The sequence below is a fragment of the Corythoichthys intestinalis genome, chromosome 5, assembly GCF_030265065.1.
Source record: "Corythoichthys intestinalis isolate RoL2023-P3 chromosome 5, ASM3026506v1, whole genome shotgun sequence".
NCBI lineage: Eukaryota > Metazoa > Chordata > Actinopteri > Syngnathiformes > Syngnathidae > Corythoichthys > Corythoichthys intestinalis.
The window spans coordinates 31,184,939-31,207,680 of record NC_080399.1 but is presented as its reverse complement, the minus strand read 5'-3'; the positions used below and the strand labels follow the sequence as shown (position 1 = coordinate 31,207,680).

Genomic DNA, 22,742 nt, shown 5'->3' with positions numbered 1-22,742 from the left:
TGTTTAGAGTTGGTGATTTATTTTAAGACTTGTTTTTATTGGCAGTAATTCATTCAGTTTGGTTCACTATTGCTAAAGCCCTATTCCACACCAATGGAATGGTAACGTTATTATGACTCCTAGTCTCACATACGCAATGACGATTGAAAGTGAAGTGCTAGAAAAGAGGAAAATTGAAATATTGACGACTTTGAATTTAACCTGCAGTCGTGTGAGTTTTGTAAACCTCTTGATAGCCTTATTCCATATGAGCCCCCCAAAAATTATTACAACTCATCTTTTGTTTTGGAAACTCAAACCAATTTGTTTTAATATTATCAGCTTTATAAGCAAGTCTGAGTAAATAATGGCTCTAGCTCAATTAATGCAAAATATGTGTTTTTACATTTTATGACAGGAATGTAACAATGTCCAAGGCTGATCTAATATGCAGTTTGTAGACAAGGTTAGCTATGTGGTTGGCATTGACAGCGATTGACATCTAAACTATTTGAACTAGGAGGCTGGGCAGTGATCATTAACAACAATTGGTTAATATGGATTTCTTGCGTTGCTCTTGATTATTTATGTAGTTGAGGTGATCAGCACCGACTCTTGTCTTGTCTATTCTTTCCCTTCAGACGGTAGCGATCTTGACACAGTCAGCCACGGCAGTTTGGACAGCGCTAATGACTCTGCCGAGCGCACCTCCATCGATACAGACTTCAATAAGATGGACTCCAGCGATGATGGATTTAGCACAGGTAGGCAGATTAAATAATCACTTCTCCCAGTAGTAAAACTTACAGAAGTTGAAGGTCATGTATTCTGTTCTGTCTAACTATGTTTGGAATAAATGAAGGAATTCTTATCAAACGTTTAGTATATGTCTGTAAGATGAAACTGAAGTAGTGATTCAATTTTGGGGTATTGAGGTCAAAGGTGACAGGTCAGAAATATGTGCTCAGGATAATTCAAGAACAAGTAAGGGGATTATTGTCAAATTTGTACAAGTAGGATATGTTTGTAATGGAAAAAGGTGATTAAACTTTGGGGTATTGAGGTCAAAGGTCAGAAATGTTTGTGTTCAAGATTACTCGAGTGAAAAAAGGGATTAATATCAAACTTGCATGATACATTTGAATAATATGAAACAAAAGCGGTGATTGAATTTTGAAGTAATAAGGTCTGAGGTCAGAAAAGAAATTTCGCAATAAATATGGGCAAATTTTTAGGGTAGGTGACATGATGACAAGGGAAAAAGTGATGACATTATTGGGCATGAGAGAAGGGAGTTAGTCCCCAGTCAACCAAAGACAGCAATGCTTTGAATTTGCCTGCTTAGGCAGAAGTCTGCACTGTGTTCCTCTAGTCTTATATTTTTATGGAGATTTTTCTCAATGAATTTGGGTTAGTTGTTGTTTTAACGTACAACAATAATCCTTTGGCACCACTTTTCATTGTAGAATGAGTTGTAGATAAAAGGACAAGCCCATCTGCAGGCTAAATCTCTTCATATTATTTCATAAAGTGCTTTGTTATGTTACCCTGCAGAGTGTTATAGTTCCATATCTTGGCAGCATGATAAAGCTAAACACCTTTTAGTCAACATATTAACTCCATTTCAGGAGGCCAATCAGACCAAGGCTACGATTCCTTATCCAAGGAAGAAATGTGCTGCAGAGACAGTGAAAACTTTTCACTGTTGGAGGACAAAGGGACAAAGCTTCAGAGTGAGTTTATGACTGACCTTTAAAAAAAAAAAAAAAAAAAAAAAAAAATCTCACACCCACTGACCATTATGGCTGAATAAATCACTGACAGCATGCGAAGCAAATGTTCCAGTGTGGGTGTACAGTAATGTCTTCTTTATTGAAAACCACACCATGTTGATAGATGAGTTTGTTATGCAACTGGAACATTGTGATTGGATTTGTCTTGCATCGCTGTAACAAATAACATTGGGGGTCAGCTCAGCTCCAGTATTTGTACTTCTGATATTATTTCATCAAACAGCTTCACGTGTGTTTTACTCTTTATAGAACACTCGTTTAACTCACTGGTTGCTATTGACGGTCCTAAACGTCCAATCCATTTTGCCTTGAAGAGATGACAGCGATTCAGCCCTCCCAATCCTAATGGTTTGGACATCTAGCGCCGTCAGTAGCACTTAAACATTAACATTTACGGCCAGCCTCCCAGTTTATATTCATCGGACGGCTATCATTCCTCTGAGTTTATTTCCAATCTTATCCATTCTCATCACCCGTAAAGAAAACCTCAACATCTTTGTGTTTTTATTATAGGTCATTCTGACAGCCTGGTTTCCAGTCCATCGTTCAGTGACACCATGCTATGTGGACCTCAGGCCCAAAATGAGCGACCAAAGTCTCTGGACCTGTCAGTCGGATCGGGAGCACCAACGATCACCGTCCCTCAGGTCAGCTCTGACAACCAGCATAGACTTATTGCTGACAATATGAGTGGGCAGGAGGACAACGAGAGAGAGCCTGACAGAGAAATGAGCTGCAGTGGTGGGACAGTGGGTCGAACTAATATTGAGGCAGGCTTTGACCCACTGTCACTAATGGCCATGGCAGAAGACCACAGTCAAGGAAGTGGAAGCACTCCAACTGCTCGTCGTGAGCTAGCCGAGGAGATTGAAATGTACATGAACAATACAAACAGCCCTATAAGGAGCTGCAAACCAAATGTGGAGACGCAGAATTTACCGAGTCCCTCTTCACAGCCCACCCGACCTCACCGGCTGCTCCGGTCCAACACCAACCTCCCGTTACCGGTCAAATCTAGAGAGCGGCTTAGGACATCGCCCTCTCTCCCTCACGGCATGTGTAACAAAGGCAGGGAGAGGCCATCCTCCTTGGTGTTGCCCTCATCCCCGAGTCCCTCCGCCTCCTCCTTCTCCATGGATTCCCTTTTTACACCTAGCCTAGACAGCTTCAGGAGCAGCGTCCTCTTAGCGGGGAAGGGTGTTGCTGAAAAAGCTAGTCGCCTCTACTCCCGCCTGTCCTCTCAAACCTCATTAACGCAGGTCAGTGCTGCCAAAATGCTCAACAACCTTCATTTTCACCCTGACCGCATTTTTCTTTTTTATCGCACCGGCAGGACTCAAACTGCGATCGTGTCAGTATTTCGTCGCTCACCTCGGGAGAAGCCGACTGCTCCTCACTTCTCGATAATGACTCCTGTCTAGACGTGGATGGATTCATGTCGCCGCAGCACGCCGGCACGGCGCGACTCAGGAGGAGTCCTGTAGCGGGCCACGCCCACCTGAGTGGCCCCAGTTCCCCCGACAGGGTCTTTCGACACAACTCGTTCTCGGGTTTGTGACTCTTTACATACAAGTAATTGTACAGCAGCGAAACTTGAAGATGTTTTAGTCAAAAACATTTTTCAGTTTTGCTCTGTCAGGGGTGTCACGAGCTACACTGTAGTTTTGATTTCCTCAAAGGAGCCATTACGTCAGCCCAACTAGGGCTGCTTGATTATTTGACTCTTTGACAATTCGAGAGGGCCGGCCCAGGCCATTTGGGGGCCCTAAGCAAAATAATGCCAAGGGGCCCATATTTTTGGCCCACCATTTTGTCACAGTGTACTGTGAAACCCATACATGCAATCCAACCAATACATCCATATTTTGTATATTATTCAGATTTTGTTGCACTGCATACTTCAAACTTCTCACCCCAAATGATTGTCAGTACTTACAGTAGATAGCGCCAAACCGTTTTCTAAAAGAGGAAAAGAAAGAAGTTAAGGAAGAACTTTTATTTTTTTAAGCTTGAAATTAAGTATCAAAACTCACAAAAGTCAAATAAAGCAAACTGTAGTAAACAAAATACAATATAAATTAAACAAGTGTCAGATTGGGACTCCCTAATGGTCAGGGGCCCTAAGCAGCTGCATAGTCTGCATATAGGCTGAGCCGGCCTTGCAATTCGATTATCAAATGAGTCGACAACTATTGTAATAGTCATTGGGTCATTCAGATGACCTAAAAATTGTCAAAATCCTGTTTTTTTTTTCCAGCTTTTTGTTTGTTTTGTTTTTTTGTTTTGTTTGTTTGTTGCTATTACAAACTGACTTGTGAATGTATTATGTCTAGGAGGCTTGACAGTTCCTTCTCGAAGTCATCACACTCCAGATTCCTCCCCTGACATAAACCGCTTCAAGCCTTCTCCAAGTTACACCATAGAGGTGACTGCAATGAAATGTGTAGCTGTACATATTTGTACATACTGTACATACTTCTGTCCTGCTCAGTAGGTTCACACCTGTTACTGATTTTGGATGCAGGTGATGATGTCCAGCTGCTCCCTTTGCAAGACGTGTGACTCTCTTGTATACGATGAGGAGATCATGGCTGGCTGGACAGCCAACGACTCCAACCTCAATAGCACATGTCCATTCTGCGGCTCAGCCTTCCTGCCTTTCCTCAACGTGGAGGTCAAAGATCTGAGACCTCCCTGCAGGCAAGTTGTTGAATTCCAGCCCCCACACACACACTTTAATCCCATCGGCCTCTTTAATCTGATCCACCGTGTGTCCTCTCAGATCTCCCCAGGACTCAACTCCCGTTACCGAAGGTGGCTTATCTACGTCACTCAAGCCCGAAGCCAAAATGTCTGAGCCATACTCGATTACCCCACGGAATGCTGGGATTTCTGCACCAGTGACAGTGCCGTACTTGAGCCCTCTGGTTCTTTGGAAGGAACTAGAAAGCCTGCTGGTGAATGAAGGCGACCAGGCCATTTACTTGCCAGGAGTTGTGGACCAGCACCCCATTGTCTTCTGGAACCTTGTGTGGTTCTTTAGGAGGCTCGAGCTTCCTAGTCATCTTACCGCTCTCATCCTGGCCTCCCAACACTGTCGCCGTGGCGATCAGGTCAATGAAACGTCTAACTTTTTCAAAGTAAAAAGGTGCGTAGTCCTAATCATCCCATATGTGAAATACAGACTATTTTTCATTATGCCTGCAGACTATTTCTGGAGTTTCCTCTGAGGACAGTAAGCAGGTGCTGGTGAGGATAATGTGGGACAATCTGAAGTTGCACCAAGACAAAGTCAACCCTTGTTATGTCCTCTGGAACACACATTGTAAGTTATGAAATCATTTATTCTAATCAACTCTGTTTCAAAAGGTTTGATGAGCATGAGATTTTGTTAGTGATACTGCAAGTAAATGACATCATGCATTAAAGTAATGGCACTGTCGTGCATAATTGAATTCAAGACTTGTCCTTATCATAGCTTTAGTTTGAGCTGTAAATTTGAAGTTATGGAGATAAATGAGCCTTTGATTAGACTGAATTTGATCTCCATTTTGTATCAGGCGCAAACTCTCTGGTTCGCTCCGGACTGTGTGAGGAAGGCCAGCTTTTTACTGTGGAACTCCTTCAAAGTTTGGTGAGGAGCATCAAAAAGAGTGATATATATCAGCCCATGAGCCAAATCATTCAGCTTCTGGGGCCTGAGCTGGGTTTTAAAAGACAGAGGTGAGGAGGGGGCAGAATTACTTTAAATACACATTAAGCGATATGGTACCAATTCAAATATACTAAATGGATTTTTTTTTCTTTTCATATAGGAGCTTGTACAGAGATTTATTATTCCTCACTTTGGTGTCTTTGGGCAAGAATAACATCAACATCAGTGAGTTAAAAAACATGGCCTCTATTTTATTGACCCTTTATAAGGCACTCATTTTAGGTGGCATAACCAGAGTGTATTTCTTTCTATTTAATATTTTCACAAAAATGTATTTATTAACTTTTTTAATCACTTTGTTCGTATAAATATATATTTGAGGCCTAGCATCCACATATTTTTTGTAATTTTGAAAAAAAAAAAAAAAAATCCCATAAAGACCTGGCGAGTGGCCTACATGACCCCAAACAGTGTTTATGCGGGTCATTAAACGGATTTCGTCAAAATTCAGGCTTTAAAAAGCATTAAATTAAATTTGGGGGCATAAAGATTATGTAAACTTAATGGTTAAAAAATAAACTTTTCACATAAGAGTTGTCTGATATTACCGCATAGCCGATATCGTCCAATAAAAGCATTTTAAAATGATATTGGGTATCGGTTTTGGGCCAATATGTTGCATTCAAAGTGAATGTAGAGCCATCTGCCTTTGCACAAGGGCTGGTCACAGTTTAGCACAGCAGTTATGTTTATTGACCATTAGATGTCTTCAAACTAAGATGCTTGGGATTTGTTTTGTGAGCCAGACCATTTGCATTCATGTTGCAAAAAATTAAATGAACATTAAATAATTGAAAAATAATTAATTATAAACTCATTACATACTTCATTCACTGTACTGCAGCTGTGTGCCTTTGTTGTCATTTTGAGCCAGAAACATTGCATGAGCCATATGTTAAATGGCAGTGCCTTCTTGGCACTTTGCGCTTTGCACAAAAAAAAAAAAAAAAAAACGATGTTTGCATTATTTTGATTTAAACGATAAATATAGTGGTGCAATATAGGCAGTTTTTCCATAACTTCAGTTGAAGTTCTCTTATTTTTTACAGAATGTTTATTAGAAAACCTTGAATTTATTACATTTATCATTATTAAAGTATCCAGTGGGGCATCACAATATAATTAGCTATAATATGTAATACTATAATATATAATCCCGGCATAATATATAATACTGGATTTTTGGAGTTGGACAATATCGGGATATCGGTTATCAGTTAAAAAGTCATTATTGGACAACTCTACTTACAGTTTGTGTGTGTGTGTGAAACTATCTGCAGTTGGGCATAGGCATTAAGTTAGTTTAAAATGGCAGTAAAAAGCGTTAAATGAGGTTTGCTGATAGCAGTAGAAACCCTGCAAATTTTTAATTTGACATAAATAGTCGCTTGTCTTAAAAAGGGTTAAAATTGTGTGAATGTTTTTGGGGACTATTAACAAAGGTGGATCGCCATCGTCATCTTTTAAAACTGTTGTTTTGTTCTGAAGGATTGTTTTCAAACGTCCGAAATGCAAAACTGTCAAAAACGTCAAATTGCTTTGTATTTGTATTGCTTTTGGTGAAATATAACTGTGTTAAATGTATACATAATAGCGTGTTAAATCTTTCAAAGGCCTTTCAATCGAAACTGGATGATGGCAGACAATGAATATTGATTTGTTGTCCAAAGAATGGATATTGAATCGTCCTGAAATTGGTCTTTTACATCTCTATTCTCTCCTAGCCATTTTGACTGACCTTTCAAGGCTCACTGAATGTTGTATTATACATTTTTAAATATACACGGAGTCCACAAACGAGACAATTCCCTTATTTCACCTCCCCCACCAAAAATTTAATATACCCTTTTCTATTACCTGCAGTAGAAAATAGTGAAGTTTTTAGACTTACTGCCGCTTCTTACAAAAACGGGATATAACCATTTTGTGACAAAAATCATAAGTGACTTTATTCGTAACATTTTGTTTTTGTGAGAACCCTAATCTCAAAATGGTAATTTCATTTTAAACACCAACTACAACGGTGAGAAAAAGCTTTCTATTTAATCACATTTTTACTTATGTAAAAATACATCTTGGGTACATGTTTAGATGACAGGCAGTACGTTTTGTTTTAGGATCAGGGTGAAATGCATTAAAACATTCACATCTGTTTACAAAGTATACGCAGAAAGCAATTTACCATGTTGTATTTGCCAAAGGAGCTCATCTACAATTCGTACTTGGCACGGATGCAGTTCCTGAAACCCCTTTGCCCAAATCTGTGCGATACACCCTGAAACAAGTTTGTCAATAAGGCTTTGTGAGAGTGATGACTACCTATTGAAAGATTTTGTGACATCATGAAGATGACTACCTAAGGGTCTTTGACATTTGTTTCATACAGAATACATTTGACTAGTGTAATAATGCTGCTTAGAGGTGACTATTACATAACTCTAGATCAAGTTGTTTTATTCTGACCACAACTGAATTAGTTCATTGGCCGCCAACATGTTGACAACAATGTCTTTCATCAAAATTTAAGTTGCCGCTTGTATCATTGCAGATGCATTTGACCGGGAGTACAAACTGGCCTATGACCGCCTCACCCCCAGTCAGGTCAAACTGACACACAACTGTGACCGCCCCCCTGGAGCAGGGGTCATGGAGTGCAGGAAAACTTTTGGGGAGCCCAGTCTGTGAATGGGACATCATATGTTTTTCAAGGAGTGGGGGGCTTAAGTTTCAGGACCAGCTCGCCTGAGCGCTTGCTAAGCACAACAGGAATATGACTCCTGATGCAAATACAACTGCCATGAGGACATCTATTAACTGTTCAGCACTGGGAGGTGCCGAGCAGTGAGACACAATGGAAAAATTCCATCGTATTTTCACTAAATTGACCAGTCAACTTTTTAGCAACACTTACTTCACAATTATGTGTATCCTAACATTGACTACGGTCCTGGTGACCCAAGATGAGATTTTGAGTGTAAAGAACAAACTGTTGTTGTTTTTTTAGCACTTTGACAAGCATAGCATTGGCCCAGCACCCAAAGAGTTGTTGGTTTGACTGGGCAACTTAAAAGGAAACTAAACCGAAGATTTGTTAACTTTCTGCTATATTTTAAGTGTGCACAGTATATTGGTTACTTGATGTGTATCGCCGTCAGTTGCACTGAGACAATGATTTATGATTTTTTTTTCTCCCTCATTTGAGCGCTCTGGAAACAAGTAAGCCGTTCACTGGCACTTTGTCGTCTGAGGTTGATGACTATTTTGTCATGTTGATTATTTATCCAGTTTTAACTCTTGCTCCACAAACAATATTAATGAAAGTGCTGTGTTTGGATTAGCTCTGGAACATTCAATGTATTTTTTAATGCATGTCTACCGCATACAGCTTTACCAAAAGCAAATACTGTACTTTCCTCTTCATTGTGTTCACTCTTTAAGACACTAAATACATGGTAATTATGAAAAAAAAAAATACAATATTAAATTCAATTTTTCTATATAAAGAAGGGAGCACTAAATTCATTTATATGCACAATTTTTATTCATGGATTGCTTTTTTTGCTTTCTTTTTTACAATGTACCAAAATAACCCACAATTTATGCTTTAGTTACTGATTTTGAAGCAATACCTTTTTTAAAAGAGATTTGTTTTGTAAGGATGTGTTGTACGGGACCACCAAGGATACATTCCCTTCGTATAGTACAATCAAAGTATGTGATAACTGAAAAAAAATCTATAATTTTTCAGTTGTTTTAATCACAACTTTTTTTTTTTTTTTGTCGCAGTATTGGCGAAATAAAAGTAAATGTACCTAATTTCATGTATTTTGTAGATTTCATATCACGGTTAAAAAAAAAAAAAAAACTGTCATTAAACATTCACGGCCACTGACTGTGTCTATTGCCGTCAATGGCGTTGAATGAGCTAAAGATGAAGGTAATAAATATTTTCTTGCACAAAGTAAATTTTTCTGTGCAAGGCTTAAAGTTTGAAACAATAACAGTGCCGTGCTTGATGCCACATAACTTCCTAGAGTCACTGTGTTCCAATAGAAGCTGACAAACTTCTCTTTGTACTGTGATGCGCTTTCATTCACATCCATGCTGTGATCTTTCTTGGAATCAACCCTGTTTCAAAGCGTGTACATTAGCCTTCTCTGCTTTTAAAACTCACCATTTGATGTCTAAACAATGTGTCAGGGCTGACTTTATTTTTGCCATTGACCATTTTTAAGATGGACACTAATTTATATGAAACTATGTATAAAGTAGTGGATCTGTTACTTGTGTTTCTTAATAAAACACACTTATTAAACACATTTATCCTATTGATATCTGATTTTCGGTCCTTAGCCTCCTGCACGCACCAGTAAAGTTCAGTAATATTGTATTTGCACCACAGTCACTGATGCGAACTGTTAGATGGAAACAGGACAGACGATGACGCGATCCTCCAGCATGACGCTGATCACCAGGAAGATGAAATAGAGTAGGAACATGGTGAAACCCAGTGCTTTGTTCATCTTCCACTTGCACGACGCGATGGAAATGATGACAAACAGGAGCATGAGGAAGAGCAACACGATGGCACAGAAGAGCCCGTTGCTGCTGACGGCCACAGGAACTAAGCCGTGGAGGATGGAGTACAGGAGCCATGGCAGCGGCAGACTTTCACCAAAGAAAATTATGGATTAAAATGAAGGTAAGTACGAATTCTAAATCTGTCTATTAGAAGAGATGAAGTTAGAAATCCCCTAATCACTTCTGTCCAGTATAGACAAGTTTCCGAGGTACTTCCGCTTTACTTTCTTATGTATGCAAGCAACTTCCATTTCAGAATTTCTCCATCCAAAACAACAGTGGAGCTGGAGTAACATTACTCATCAAAATCCCGTAAAAAAGACAATTTAGAAATACTGCATCCATCGGCCATCATCACTACAGGGGAGGACAACATGTTCATGAAGGTAGATGTTGAACCAAGCTCATGCCACCACAAAGACAGGGTGTTTTTGTAGCCGTGGTGCCGCTGTGTTTTGGAAGGTATGTTCTTCCTATCCCTGCATTTTCATGTGTCCGGTGCTCAAAAAAACACTAAAGCTAAAATCTTGCGCATGAAACGACTTGTTGCCTTTGATATTATCATTACGATGATGATTGTAATTATTATGATCTTTAATATTTACTACAACTATAACTGCTGCTAGACTTGCTAATCAGTATGTGTAGCATGGCACAATCAAATCAACGCATAAATACAAGTGTTACAAGTTTTTTGTTCCTTTGTTTACAGGTGGAAAACGCTGTAAGGCAAGGGAAGTAATGTTGATGTCCCTCACAGTAACACTTACTGTACGTTGATGGACATATATCGAGACTAAGTCGCTCTACCCGGGGGCGCCACGAGGCTGGGGCTGGAGGCGGTGGCTCGGCTCGCGACGGACCGTCAGCTAAATCCCGAGATCCAACTACGAGCTTTTTAACTGCAGCAACTTTAAGATACGCTATTGGAGTTGGAATTACCAAGGACAGCCCATCTGGATGCCGCCGAGGGTCTCTGTAATGTCGGGTGAAAGTTTGGAGAGGCTCACTTAAGCTCTGCTGTCTGATGACACATTCCTTGTATGCTAAACCTTCGTTAATATTTTTCTAATAATTTTATAAATTGTGATTTTGGCCTGTTTTGCACATGCACCAATCGTTTTAAATAAAACAAGAAATAGAATCATGTTGTCCAAATTTTTATTGCGATCAATATCTGCAATAAAAAAGACATACCATTTTTGTTTATATGTTTGCAGATGGGCTTGTCCTTGTAGTATTTCCTTGTAAGACCAAAATCCATGTCAGCCCTACTGCATTCAGCAAATGTAATATAATTTGTAATTTTACCTCATTTTGGTCACTCAAGTGGCCGGCGTATCAATCTATACCTCACGTCAAAACAGGCTGACAGGTTGTTATAATTTTGTCCACGAGTGATCAACGAAGTGATAAGAAAAATCATACAATCTCATGTACGTCTCATCTACGTCGTGCTAAATCCATTTTTGGAGATTCCGTGGGTTCCTCTGGCTTGATTTTGCAGTTTTAACTTTGTCAACACACTGCTAACTTCAATCGCAACATATGAGTTTTTTTCTAAACAGGAAGTTTGAAGCAGAAATTTTTCATGACGACGCCCCCCATATTTCGCTCAGAAAACTTGTCTATACTATAGAAACGAGATAGCTGAAACTCACCCCACTGTAATGTCAAAAATATTGCTGCCCACTGAGCTGGACACAGCCATGTCGCCAAGTCCTTTACGGGCCACAATCACGCTGGTTATGAGGTCAGGGATGGACGTCCCTGCAGCCAGAATAGTCAGGCCCATAATCTCCTCGGAGATGCCGATAGTCTCACCCACCTGCATGGACAAACAGAACTTCAACAGCAAGAACTGACAGATGGGAGAAAATTCCACCCTGTAACTAACAGGTTTTGAGGCTCCTCATTCAAGGCACTGTAGGATGATTTTTTTTTATTTTAGCCAAAGAAATGTGATTTTTTTTTTTTTTTAAGCCATAGAAATTCAAGGATTCAGATTGTCACAAAGAAGAGGAAACAAAAAAAAGAATGAGAAAGTGAGGCCACACATGTGCAGGGTTCTAATAGTTTTTTTTGTTTGTTTTTTTGTTTTGTTTTTTTTAGTATAAGTGTTAGGGTTTTTTTTTTTTGGTGGTTTGTTAGTATGGGGTCACAGTAAGTGAACTACCATTTCTGATCTTCATGCATGCAGCCTGCAGAAAAGCTGTCATAAAACCGGAATAAATACATTCAAAAGTAACCCCAGAAAGCTTGTGAATTAAATCTATTTGTTTTAAAATCCAAATGAAGGACAGCCAGTTAAACTTGTAAATGTAAAATGATTGCGGCACGGTGGAAGATTGGCTAGCACGTCCACCTCACAGTTCAATCCTCTGCCTTTCTGTTTGGAGTTTCTCTTCGTGTCTGCATGGGTTTTCTCCAGGTACTCTGGCTCCCACATCACAAAAAAATGTATGGTAGATTGATTGCAGATTGAACACTCCAAATAGTCCCTAGGTATGAGCTTGTTCTTCTCCTTGTGGTCTCCGATGGCATGCAACCAATTCAGGGTGTGCCCTGCCTGCTGCCCATACTGTAATTGAATTAGCTGGGATAGGCTCCAGCACCCTTGCGAGCCTTGTGAAGACAAGCAGCTCGGAAGATGAATGAATAAATGTAAAATGTTATTATTATTAGCTATTGGCTAACATTATTATCGTTCTAATTTATTTTATTTTATTTTTTAAACCTGTCCTGTTCAGATGTTTGACACGGAGAATGGAAGTCTAAGTGCCCGGATGGTCTGAACAGTTTTAATGTTTCACATTGAGAGTCTGACATACTCCCATTGTGATCATTCAACATACCTCGTTTATTATGACAAAGCAGCGAACAGGAAGGGGTTATGTGGGAACAGAAGAAAAGAAACACAAGAGAAGAAAGAAAAGAAACACAAACAACAACAAGAAATACATTGAACGTCTACACTAACTACTAATATGTTGGTGCTATCATCAGCTAGATGTATTTCCGGTTGACACCATGTGGGGGGCCTGTTGACCATGGAAGGTGGGGGATGGGGGTGGGGGAGTCTACCCCTTTCAATCACTTAGCTTATAGAGTGTACACAAATCAGTTCTGTGATCTAGAACCCAGTAATAGTGTGAATCCCTTGTGAGTGTAAGCCCGTTGGCGAGCGACCCTACGCCGCTCAATCACCAATCCCGGCACCGGGACCCCCCCCCCCCCCACTCGAGCGCGCCCCATCACATCCAGCCGCATGCGAGCCCCACCGGGCGCGCGATAGCCACACAGACGAGCGTATCGTTCTAATTTTTGTTTTACAGTATGTTGCATTTTTTTTTTTTTTTTTTTAATTACTATTCGAAATAGCCTAACAGCACATTTGCTCCAATAATTTGTAACAAGCTGTCATAATAAAAATTAAAATTAACAACGTGCTAAAAATTATTTTCATCTTTGTGTTAGTGTCGACTTGCAGTTATTCAGATCATGTTCATGAAAAAAAGGTTTAATTGAGGCAGCTGGACTTTGTTGATTTAATTGTAGCTTTTTATTGTGCTGTGAAAACACGACTTCAGGAATTATACTATTCGGCTAATGATGTGGAATTAAGTATTGTTGTAATATACAAAATGTTCACTGACAAAGACATGTACTGTACATAATAAAGTGTCCTGTGTGTTCTACAGTAGCTGACCTGATGGGCCCACCACACCATGAGGTAAGAGAAAATAGCGATCCACAGAATGGAGCCCAGGAAGGTGACCACAAAAAATTTCCTGGATTTCTGTCAGAAAAGGAAAAGTCACATATTGTATCCTATATGCTTTTGTTATCATTTAAACATTCTGTCACCTGTTTACGGACGTCGGGGACAGTGAGCCACAGAGGGAAGACGATGGGCAGCAGGAAGAGGTAAGTGACTTGTTTGCGTGACGTTTCAGGCCACTCTAAAGAAAGAGGCTCCTCATCATCATCCTCATCTTCACTGGAGTCATCTTCATCGCTGTCATCTTCATCACTGTCATCTTCATCACTGCCTGACCCATCTGAACTGTCTGATCCCGGAGGTTGGTCCTCCTGCAGTGTTTTAAGAAGACATATGATAGACATAAGTGTGACGTATGGAGTAAGCTGCATGCTGCCTGTTCACCTTACATAGAAAGGTATCAAAGATTGACTTCTGGGCTTTTTGACATGCTCAGTGGGATGTACCTTCTTGTCTTCAAGTGGTTCTTTATTCTCACTTTCCCCCGCAGGAGCAGCTTTGTCCTCTTTGGCTTGCATCTGCCCGTTTTCTCCATCTAACAAAGCAAGTGCATACGTATATTCCTAAACATCATTTGTCAAATGACTCATTTACATTTTGACAGTTGTTTCAAATATTTGGACTTTAGTCATTTCTTGCCATTGGTGCTGAAGTACGTCCAATTCATTGGCTGTCAATGGCACAAAAATATTCACTACCAGCCAAGGGCATAGGTTTGGTCTCAACATTACTAGGGACGATAAAACAGCATAACTTGCATGTACGCTTTCTTCTCGGGGTGGAACATTAATAAGACCAAAAAGATCGGGTGAACGGGGGTCAGGGCTACATACTGTAACTCACGAAAATGAACCCAATTAATTGATATGCTAAATCAGGGGTGCTCATTAAGTCGATCACACTAGACCAGTCGATCGCAACGCTAGTTTGGGTAGCTCGCGGCATCCCCCCCCCCAAAAATGTTTTTTTTTTTTGTTCATGTACATAGTTAATTATAATTATGTTGTGTTGTGTAATCACCATACAGTGGGGCAAATAAGTATTTAGTCAACCACTAATTGTGCAAGTTCTCCCACTTGAAAATATGAGAGAGGCCTGTAATTGTCAACTGGGTAAACCTCAACCATGAGACAGAGAATGTGGAAAAAAAAAACTGAAAATGACATTGTTTGATTTTTAAAGATTTTTTTGCAAATCATTTTGGAAAGGAAGTATTTGGTCAATACCAAAAGTTCATCTCAGTACTTTGTTATGTACCCTTTGTTGGCAATAACGGAGGCCAAACGTTTTCTGTAACTCTTCACGAGCTTTTCACACACTGTTGCTGGTATTTTGGCCCATTCCTCCATGCAGATCTCCTCTAGAGCAGTGATGTTTTGGGGCTGTCGTTGGGCAACACAGACTTTCAACTCCCTTAATGAAAGACCCAGCCACGTCTCATCTTCAATGCCCTTGCTGATGGAAGGAGATTTTCACTCAAAATCTCTCGATACATGGCCCCATTCATTCTTTCCTTTACACAGATCAGTCGTCCTGGTCCCTTTGCAGAAAAAAAAAAGCCCCGAAGCCTGATGTTTCCACCCCCATGCTTCACAGTGGGTATGGTGTTCTTCGGATGTAATTCAGTATTCTTCCTCCTCCAAACACGAGAACCTGTGTTTCTACCAAAAAGTCCTGTTTTGGTTTCATCTGACCATAACACATTCCCCCAGTCCTCTTCAGGATCATCCAAATGCTCTCTAGCGAACCGCAGACGGGCCTGGACGCTTACTGGCTTCAGCAGGGGGACACGTCTGGCAGTGCAGGATTTGAGTCCCTGGCGGCGCATTGTCTTACTGATAGTAGCCCTTGTTACTGTGGTCCCAGCTCTCTGTAAGTCATTCACTAGGTCCCCCCGTGTGGTTCTTGGATTTTTTTGCTCACCGTTCTTGTTATCGTTTTGACGCCACGGGGTGAGATCTTGCATGGAGCCCCAGATCGAGGGAGATTATCAGTGGTCTTGTATGTCTTCCATTTTCTAATAATTGCTCCCACAGTTGATTTCTTTACACCAAGCGTTTTACCTATTGCAGATTCAGTCTTCCCAGCCTGGTGCAGGTCTACAATATTGTCTCTGGTGTCCTTCGACAGCTCTTTGCTCTTGGCCATAGTGGAGTTTGGAGTGTGACTTACTGAAGTTGTGGACAGGTGTCTTTTATACCGATAATGAGTTAAAACAGGTGCCATTAATACAGGTAACGAGTGGAGCCTCGTTAGACCTCGTTAAAAGAAGTTAGACCTCTGACAGCCAGAAATCTTGCTTGTTTGTAGTTGACCAAATACTTATTTTCCACTCTAATTTGGAAATAAATTCTTTAAAAATCAAACAATGTGATTTTCTGTTTTTTTTCTCTCCACATTCTGTCTCTCATGGTTGAGGTTTACCCATGTTAACAATTACAGGCCTCTCTAATCTTTTCAAGTAGGAGAACTTGCACAATTGGTGGTTGGCTAAATACTTATTTGCCCCACTGTATGAGGTTATGCAGCACCAGTCTCTCTCTAAGCAGCTTCTTGCTCACGTTTTTCTGGTTTTATTTTATTTTTCCAGCAGAGTTCACTACAGTTCTCACAGTTTCATTCATGTTAACAGTGGAAAACACAAACAGGACACTTCTAAGCAGCTTCCTACTCGTGTTTTGCAGGTTAGCAAGTTCACACAGTTTAATGTTATGTTAACTCCGATGCAGGTCGGACTTTCAGTGGCAAAATTATCCACAACATTGGCGTCTTTTTAAATTACTTACAGTGGCTGCTGCAGGCCAAAAAAAACCTTCTAATATCCCTAGTCTTCGGAGGAGCCGGCATGTTGTCGACATGTATTTCTGTCGGGGCTGTGTGCGTGTGAGCGTGCGTGTGTGTTTCGGGGGTGTGTCAAGTCATTAGTTCATCAAACGTGCAATCGAGGCGGGGGGGAATGGACCGGCGCATTCAGCAAGTGAAAAGGGGTAAATATAAGTTTGAACACAATGAAAATGATTTACTTAATAATGGTCGGGTCAATTTTATTCTTACAACATATGGGAAAACAATCTAAATTACCTGTATAACTGAACTCATTATATAATGCATATATGGTTGCTTAAAGGTTGGTGGGGACAATTTGAGCATCCTGAAAAGTTGGTAGTGTTATGTCCCTACCGTCCCTATGCAAACCTACGCCCTTGCTACCAGCCCTGCCAGTTCAAACTCCATTGTTAAATGTACATTTATCTAACTTTATAGACTTCACCATCAGTTGACGAGACAGCTCCTACAGACACTGCGCCACGCCTTCCCGCAAAGGGCCGACCCAGGCAGAACGTTGAGTTGGCTTTCACTGTGATAAACTCAAACAGGCTGCGTTCTAACGCCGGATTGATGTGGAAACAGGATGAAGGTTTTACTGCATACAAGCAGGAACGAGTCTCTAAAGAGTCATTGGTCGAGGATTAAAGGTAAGTATTCTATTAAATAGCACAATGCATGCACTTTGAAATGTTATGAAAAAAATCAATGGATAAAATTTGTGTAACTTTAGCTTGAAATATTCACGTAAAATGACGATAACTGCCCGATTTTTGCTTTTAACCAAGAATCTAGACTGTTTTACGTTCATATCTATAGAAATTCTGCGATTTTCGCATTTATTTACAAGAATTTTCGACTTAAAGAGCTCTTTGTTTTGTAATGGCCGCCATGTTGGATTACACAATTGCATAACCTTTGCTTCAAATACTTATGTAAAATGAACGATAACTGCCCGTTTTTTGCTTTTAACCAAGAATCTAGACTGTTTTACGTTCATATCTGTAGAAATTCCGCAATTTACGCATTTATTTATAAGAATTTTCAACTTAAGCGCTTTTTTTTTTGTGACGGCCACCACGTTGGATTACACAATATATTATATACATATACTGTATATTGTATATAGAAAAATGCTATTTTTTCTTTTGTATTTTCTTTTCTATTAAGTTTCTGATGTGAAAATTGAGTGATTCATTAGCTGTTGAAAACTTGTGTCAAAATTGCACAAAAAAAAAAAAAATTAAGTTGCTATTTCTGGCAAAAACTGACATGTTAAATATATAGGTGATTATCTCTGTATTTGATTATTTTTGTGCATTTAGCGTAAAATCTGGGATTTGTATAGCCATTTCAAGTTTTGTTTATACTTATATAAAAAATACTTAATCAGAAGCTTATCATGGAACGACTTTGAATTTTTTTGATGCTGCTGCTCATGGAGACTCATATATGCCTAAGAGACGTGCCTGATTTGGTTTTAGGTCGCTCGCAACTTTGGTTTTGAAAATATTTTAATTTTAAGTTTTTTTTTATTAGGTCCCCTACAAGCCTCGTGTCCTGCTAGTGAAGTTTATGTTTAATCTTTGTCAGACAATTTTGTGACATGACCTTGGCATTCGTTTTACCTTCACTCTTTGCTGCAATTTCACCTTCAGCCTTTCGTCTCACTACATTATTCAGACTCTCAGCCTTGTCCTTGAATTTCCCTGCAAGTGAGCTAGCATTACTAAATCAACGTCATCACACAGTCAATTCCAGAGTAGCGTTCACCTTCTCCTAGGGGGTCCAACGTGTGGATCATGAGTTGGAAAATTGTATTCCTCATGGTGCTGTTGTGCAAAGATGCTGAACTTCCACCGCGTTGAAGAGATGGCTTCAACTGGGGCAAAAATAACTAAGATCAGTTGATTAATATGCAGAGAACTGATCCAAACAGGTGCAGAATGTTACTCTCAATTTTACCTTTAATCGGTTTTTGTCTTCTGGAGAACGAGGGGCAATATCTTGACTGTCCCCAGTTGTTGTGGTCTGGGTGCAAAAAAAATGAAAAGAGGTTTTATTCCTTGAATCCTGCTCTGTGAAAATAACGAGGTTAAAATTTAGGTGGCATAAAGAGATAGTGTAGGAAAACTATTTCCACCAACCCTCCTTGAATTCTGATGTAATGTTTTATTCTACCGTAATGCTTAGTATATGTTCAGAAGTGTTTCTTAACTGTCCTAACTATGCTCCCTGGGAGCTTTTTTTTTTTTTTTTTTTTTTTGGTGCTAGAGTTTGCACATCTGCTCACTGTGGTTTTCTTGGATGGGTTGTAAGTTGTAACCATAGGCAGGGTTTGACTTTTGTGGCGGTGGGGGGCAAAAATGTTGATGGCCGCGAAACGCAGTATCAGCAAAAAAATCCTTGGTTTTCCCTTAGTAGTTGTTGTTGCTTTTGAAAGCTTAGGTTCGAAAAAAAAAACTTTTATCCATCTTGCCTCTTCTGTCCTCAGGCGTTTTTTTGTTTTGTTTTTTGGATAAGCAGAGCAAATGACCGTCTCTAAGGTGCTGTTTTTTGGCTAAGCAGAGCAAATGACCGTCTCTAAGGTGCTCATATGATCTGTTTGAAAAATAGCTTTGATCTATTATAATTTTTATTTTGTCATTTCATTTATTTTTGTTATTTGTTTTCTTGTTTTACAACTTTTATAGACAACATTTTATCAGCAAAGTCTTAATTTTAAATTCATATATATTGGAAAGTCACTTACATGCAATGAAATTTTTGGCAGGACTGGGGGGGCTATGCCCCCCCGGCCCCCTCTTAATCTCCATCTATAGTTGTAACTAAAAAGTGAATTTCCCATTGTAGAATCAATAATGTATGACCATACCATATACCACTTACCACTTCTGTCTCCTCATCAGTAATAATTCTGACGATGCTTTTGTGTTTGTAAAGCTGCATCTTCACCACGTGTTCTATTTGGGCGTTAAACTTCATGAAGATCACGTAGAGGGAGTAGGTGGTTAGCAGCATCACACTCTCCCACCACATGATGACATTGTCCAGGAAGAATATAATGAGCAAGATGAGGTCTACAATGTAGAAGGAAACATCTCTGAAGAGAGGCCACCAAGTGAGATGAAGAACCTCCCGGGAAAACAAAGCGCACATCCCGATCACGAAGAGAATGTTGAAAACCGCAGAACCGACAATAGTCCCTATGCCCACGTTGCTGTGGGCTATGAAGACCCCGATCAAAGAGGTGAAAAGTTCTGGGGCAGATCCTCCAGCCGCCATGAAAGTCGCTCCCGCCACGTCGTCTGATATTTCCAACTTGTCTATGATGACTCCCAGTGCGGGGACAAAGAATTCATCGCAAACAATCGCGAGTGACACAAACATGTACATCATGCCAAAGATGTGCATGAAAACCCAACCTCGTCTGCGGTCCTCCACTGAAAATATATCCTTGGGGTACTCGCCCTTGATGTGAGGAGCATCACCAGGAGAGGATGGAGTTATGGGGGCGTCCTCCTTGGGAGGGACACAGATGCAATGCACTAAAGTCCTGTTGGTGGTGGATGGCGGAGGAGTTGGAGTGGCAGCGTTGACATCGGCAGTTGAGTTCAAAGGGGTCGCAATTGTGGTTTGGTTTCTTGATTTCTCCTGACTTTCGGCTGTAACATCTTCCACCCATCCAGCCGAGCCCTCTGTGAAAGCATCTCCAATCTGCGGTGAAGGCGACGTTTCATTTCGTCCCACGTTGATGGACAGCTGGTACACGATGCAGATGAAGACCCCGGCCAGGAGAAATATGACTCGCCTCAACTGAAGTCGTTTTCTTCTCAAGCAATACATCATCTGGCAGACGTGCAGATGCTGACTTCAATGGTTAATTATGATGCATTAAGTGACAGTGGGACAATTCAGCTATCCCCCCGAATGACTGGGGCTGACCGGATTCAGGTTTCATTTCACATCACTGGGCCATCTAAATTGCAAAAAAAAAAAAAAAAAGTCATTATTGTTAGGGCCCAGGCTATAATTGGCATAAACGGGAAGACAGTCACACAGTGAAAACAACTAGGTCCAAGCACCAGGCCGTTTTTTCTGATAAATGAATCAACTTTTTGTTTGCCTGAACATGCCTGGAGTCTTGTTGGCAAATGCATTATAAGGCAAATGTATAAAATTTTGAGGTCCTGAATATGACAACCCCAAAGTCATTCAATATCGCCCCTCATATCAACACGAAATTTGTGTTCTTGTGCCTGCTCATTACGGATTCAATAACCAAGGATCCAAACTTTCATACAAAATTGCAGAATTAACAGCAAGTCAAAAAAAAATTTAAGTACATTTTAAATCATAAGGTAAGCAGCCAATGTGTTAACGTTGCCTGCAAACTTGTAATTTACAATTTAAAAAAAAACAAAAAAAAAATCCGTAATCATTACTGAATAAGTTACATTAAACAAACAAACAAAAAACTTACCAAATTCTGCATTGTCAGAAAATGCAGACCTTTCTGATAATCAGGCTGAGTTGGTTGAGGCGTACACAAGCAAGTTGACCAATGGGTTATGTAGGACGCAGGGCATGTCTTCACAATGGATCAGCATAATAGCTAATACCTGCAGGCTTTAAGAGGATTAGGTATACCGTATTGTCTCACTCTCACTTCATCGCTGCCCACTTCTATACTACATCCACTTCCATGTCAAATGCCTTGTGGTGTTAATAGTTCTGGTGACTTTCCTGCAAGTAAATTCAGTCAATTGTATGAACTGTCCAATAGGCCGGGTAAACATCCATGATCGTACAGTCAAATGTGCTCTCATATTTTTGAGATTGCTCATTGCAGGTATTGCAATATACAGTGGTGTGCAAAAGTTTGGGCGCCCCTTATCCCTTATAATTTTTAAGATTTTCTTTTTTAAATCACTGATTGTTTGGAACTAGAATTTCAGTTGAATATGTCGTCGAGTAGATGAACTCTGTAATATGGGAGGAGTAAAATGAAATTTATAGGATAAACAGAGCTTAACAAATATTTGAACAAAAATAAACCAGTGCATAAATTTGGGCACCCTTGGGTTTTTATTGATTAGAAAATATTAGCACTAATTTTTGGAACTCAAAATTTGTTTCATAGGCTGACTGACGTTGACCTACATACACACATAAAAGCTATCATGAGAAAGGGTATTTGAGGTTGGAAATTGCAAATTGTTCTCCTCTTTGCGTCGTCTTGGGAGAGAGGAAACATGGGAGCCTCAAAACAACTGTCAAATGAGTTGAAAGAAAAGATTATTCAACATAATAGACAAGTTTCCTGAACGAAATATGGGCAAAATAATAACTGCAAAATCAAGCCAGAGGAACCCACGGAATCTCCAAAAATGGATTCAGCATGACGTAGATAATACGTGGATGAGATTGTATGATTGTTCTTATCACTTCATTCATCATTCGTGGACAAAATTATAACAACCTGTCACCCTGTACAGACCAAAATGAGGTGAAATTACAAATTACATTACATTGGCCGAATGTAGAAGGGGTGACACAGCTTCTGTTGTTACAAAGAAATACAACAAGGTATGTACATATATACAAAAGTATTATTCTCAAGTCATTCTTTTTTTTTATTGCGATTGTTCGCAATAAAACATTTGGACAACATGATTCCATTTCTTGTTTTATTTAAAATGATTGGTGCATGCGCAAAACAGGTAAAAAAAAAAAAAAATCACAATTTATTAAATTATTAGAAAAATTAGCATACGAGAATGTGATATCAGACAGCAGAGCTCCGGCCCGGCTCGGCAGCATCCAGACGGGCTTTCTCCCGCTGTCCTAGGTAATTCCAGCTCCAATAGCGTATATTAAATTTGCTGCAGTTTAAAAGTTGTCTCGGGATCGGGCTGACGGTCTGCCATGAGGCGAGTGTAACATGGGTTCAGATTCCTTGATTTTAGCCAGTACTTGTTTTTCCCACACTCCCTGAATGCACCACAGCACATGACAAGTCACATTACACCAATTATCCAATCACCAGTCACCTAGGCACTATATA

At 40.0% G+C, this 22,742-nt stretch overlaps 2 protein-coding genes across 7 annotated transcripts in view; one reads left to right on the top strand and one right to left on the bottom strand.

Moving 5' to 3' along the window:
• Nucleotides 1–10,057, top strand: part of dennd4a (DENN/MADD domain containing 4A) — a 29,255-nt gene extending 19,198 nt beyond the window's left edge. For 2 of the 3 annotated variants that reach the window (XM_057835757.1, XM_057835758.1), the window contains exons 19-29: nt 621–743; nt 1,608–1,712; nt 2,286–3,031; nt 3,106–3,322; nt 4,106–4,197; nt 4,297–4,472; nt 4,555–4,885; nt 4,980–5,097; nt 5,333–5,495; nt 5,588–5,652; nt 8,036–10,057. In XM_057835757.1, the coding sequence (XP_057691740.1) occupies nt 621–743; nt 1,608–1,712; nt 2,286–3,031; nt 3,106–3,322; nt 4,106–4,197; nt 4,297–4,472; nt 4,555–4,885; nt 4,980–5,097; nt 5,333–5,495; nt 5,588–5,652; nt 8,036–8,172 (2,273 nt within the window). In that variant the 3' untranslated portion in view covers nt 8,173–10,057. The remainder of the gene's footprint in view (nt 1–620; nt 744–1,607; nt 1,713–2,285; nt 3,032–3,105; nt 3,323–4,105; nt 4,198–4,296; nt 4,473–4,554; nt 4,886–4,979; nt 5,098–5,332; nt 5,496–5,587; nt 5,653–8,035) is intronic. The other variant, XM_057835756.1, reaches the window with a different exon arrangement.
• On the bottom strand, nt 5,809–22,367 carry LOC130915742 (sodium/potassium/calcium exchanger 1-like). Of its 4 annotated transcripts, none has more exons than XM_057835759.1 (10): nt 21,159–22,364; nt 19,565–20,654; nt 18,641–18,706; nt 18,449–18,557; nt 18,304–18,384; nt 14,239–14,384; nt 13,936–14,160; nt 13,778–13,867; nt 11,730–11,896; nt 5,809–10,155 (listed from the first exon to the last, which is right to left on the bottom strand). In XM_057835759.1, exons 2-10 carry the CDS (start codon nt 20,522–20,524, stop codon nt 9,906–9,908), a joined length of 2,094 nt encoding a protein of 697 aa, XP_057691742.1. In that variant the 5' UTR covers nt 20,525–20,654; nt 21,159–22,364; the 3' UTR covers nt 5,809–9,905. The 4 variants fall into 4 exon arrangements, with proteins under 4 accessions (XP_057691742.1, XP_057691743.1, XP_057691744.1 ...); XM_057835760.1 differs by having other exon boundaries at nt 14,296–14,384; nt 21,159–22,361; XM_057835761.1 differs by lacking the exon at nt 18,304–18,384 and having other exon boundaries at nt 21,159–22,367.
• Between the last annotated feature and the right edge of the window lie 375 nt (nt 22,368–22,742).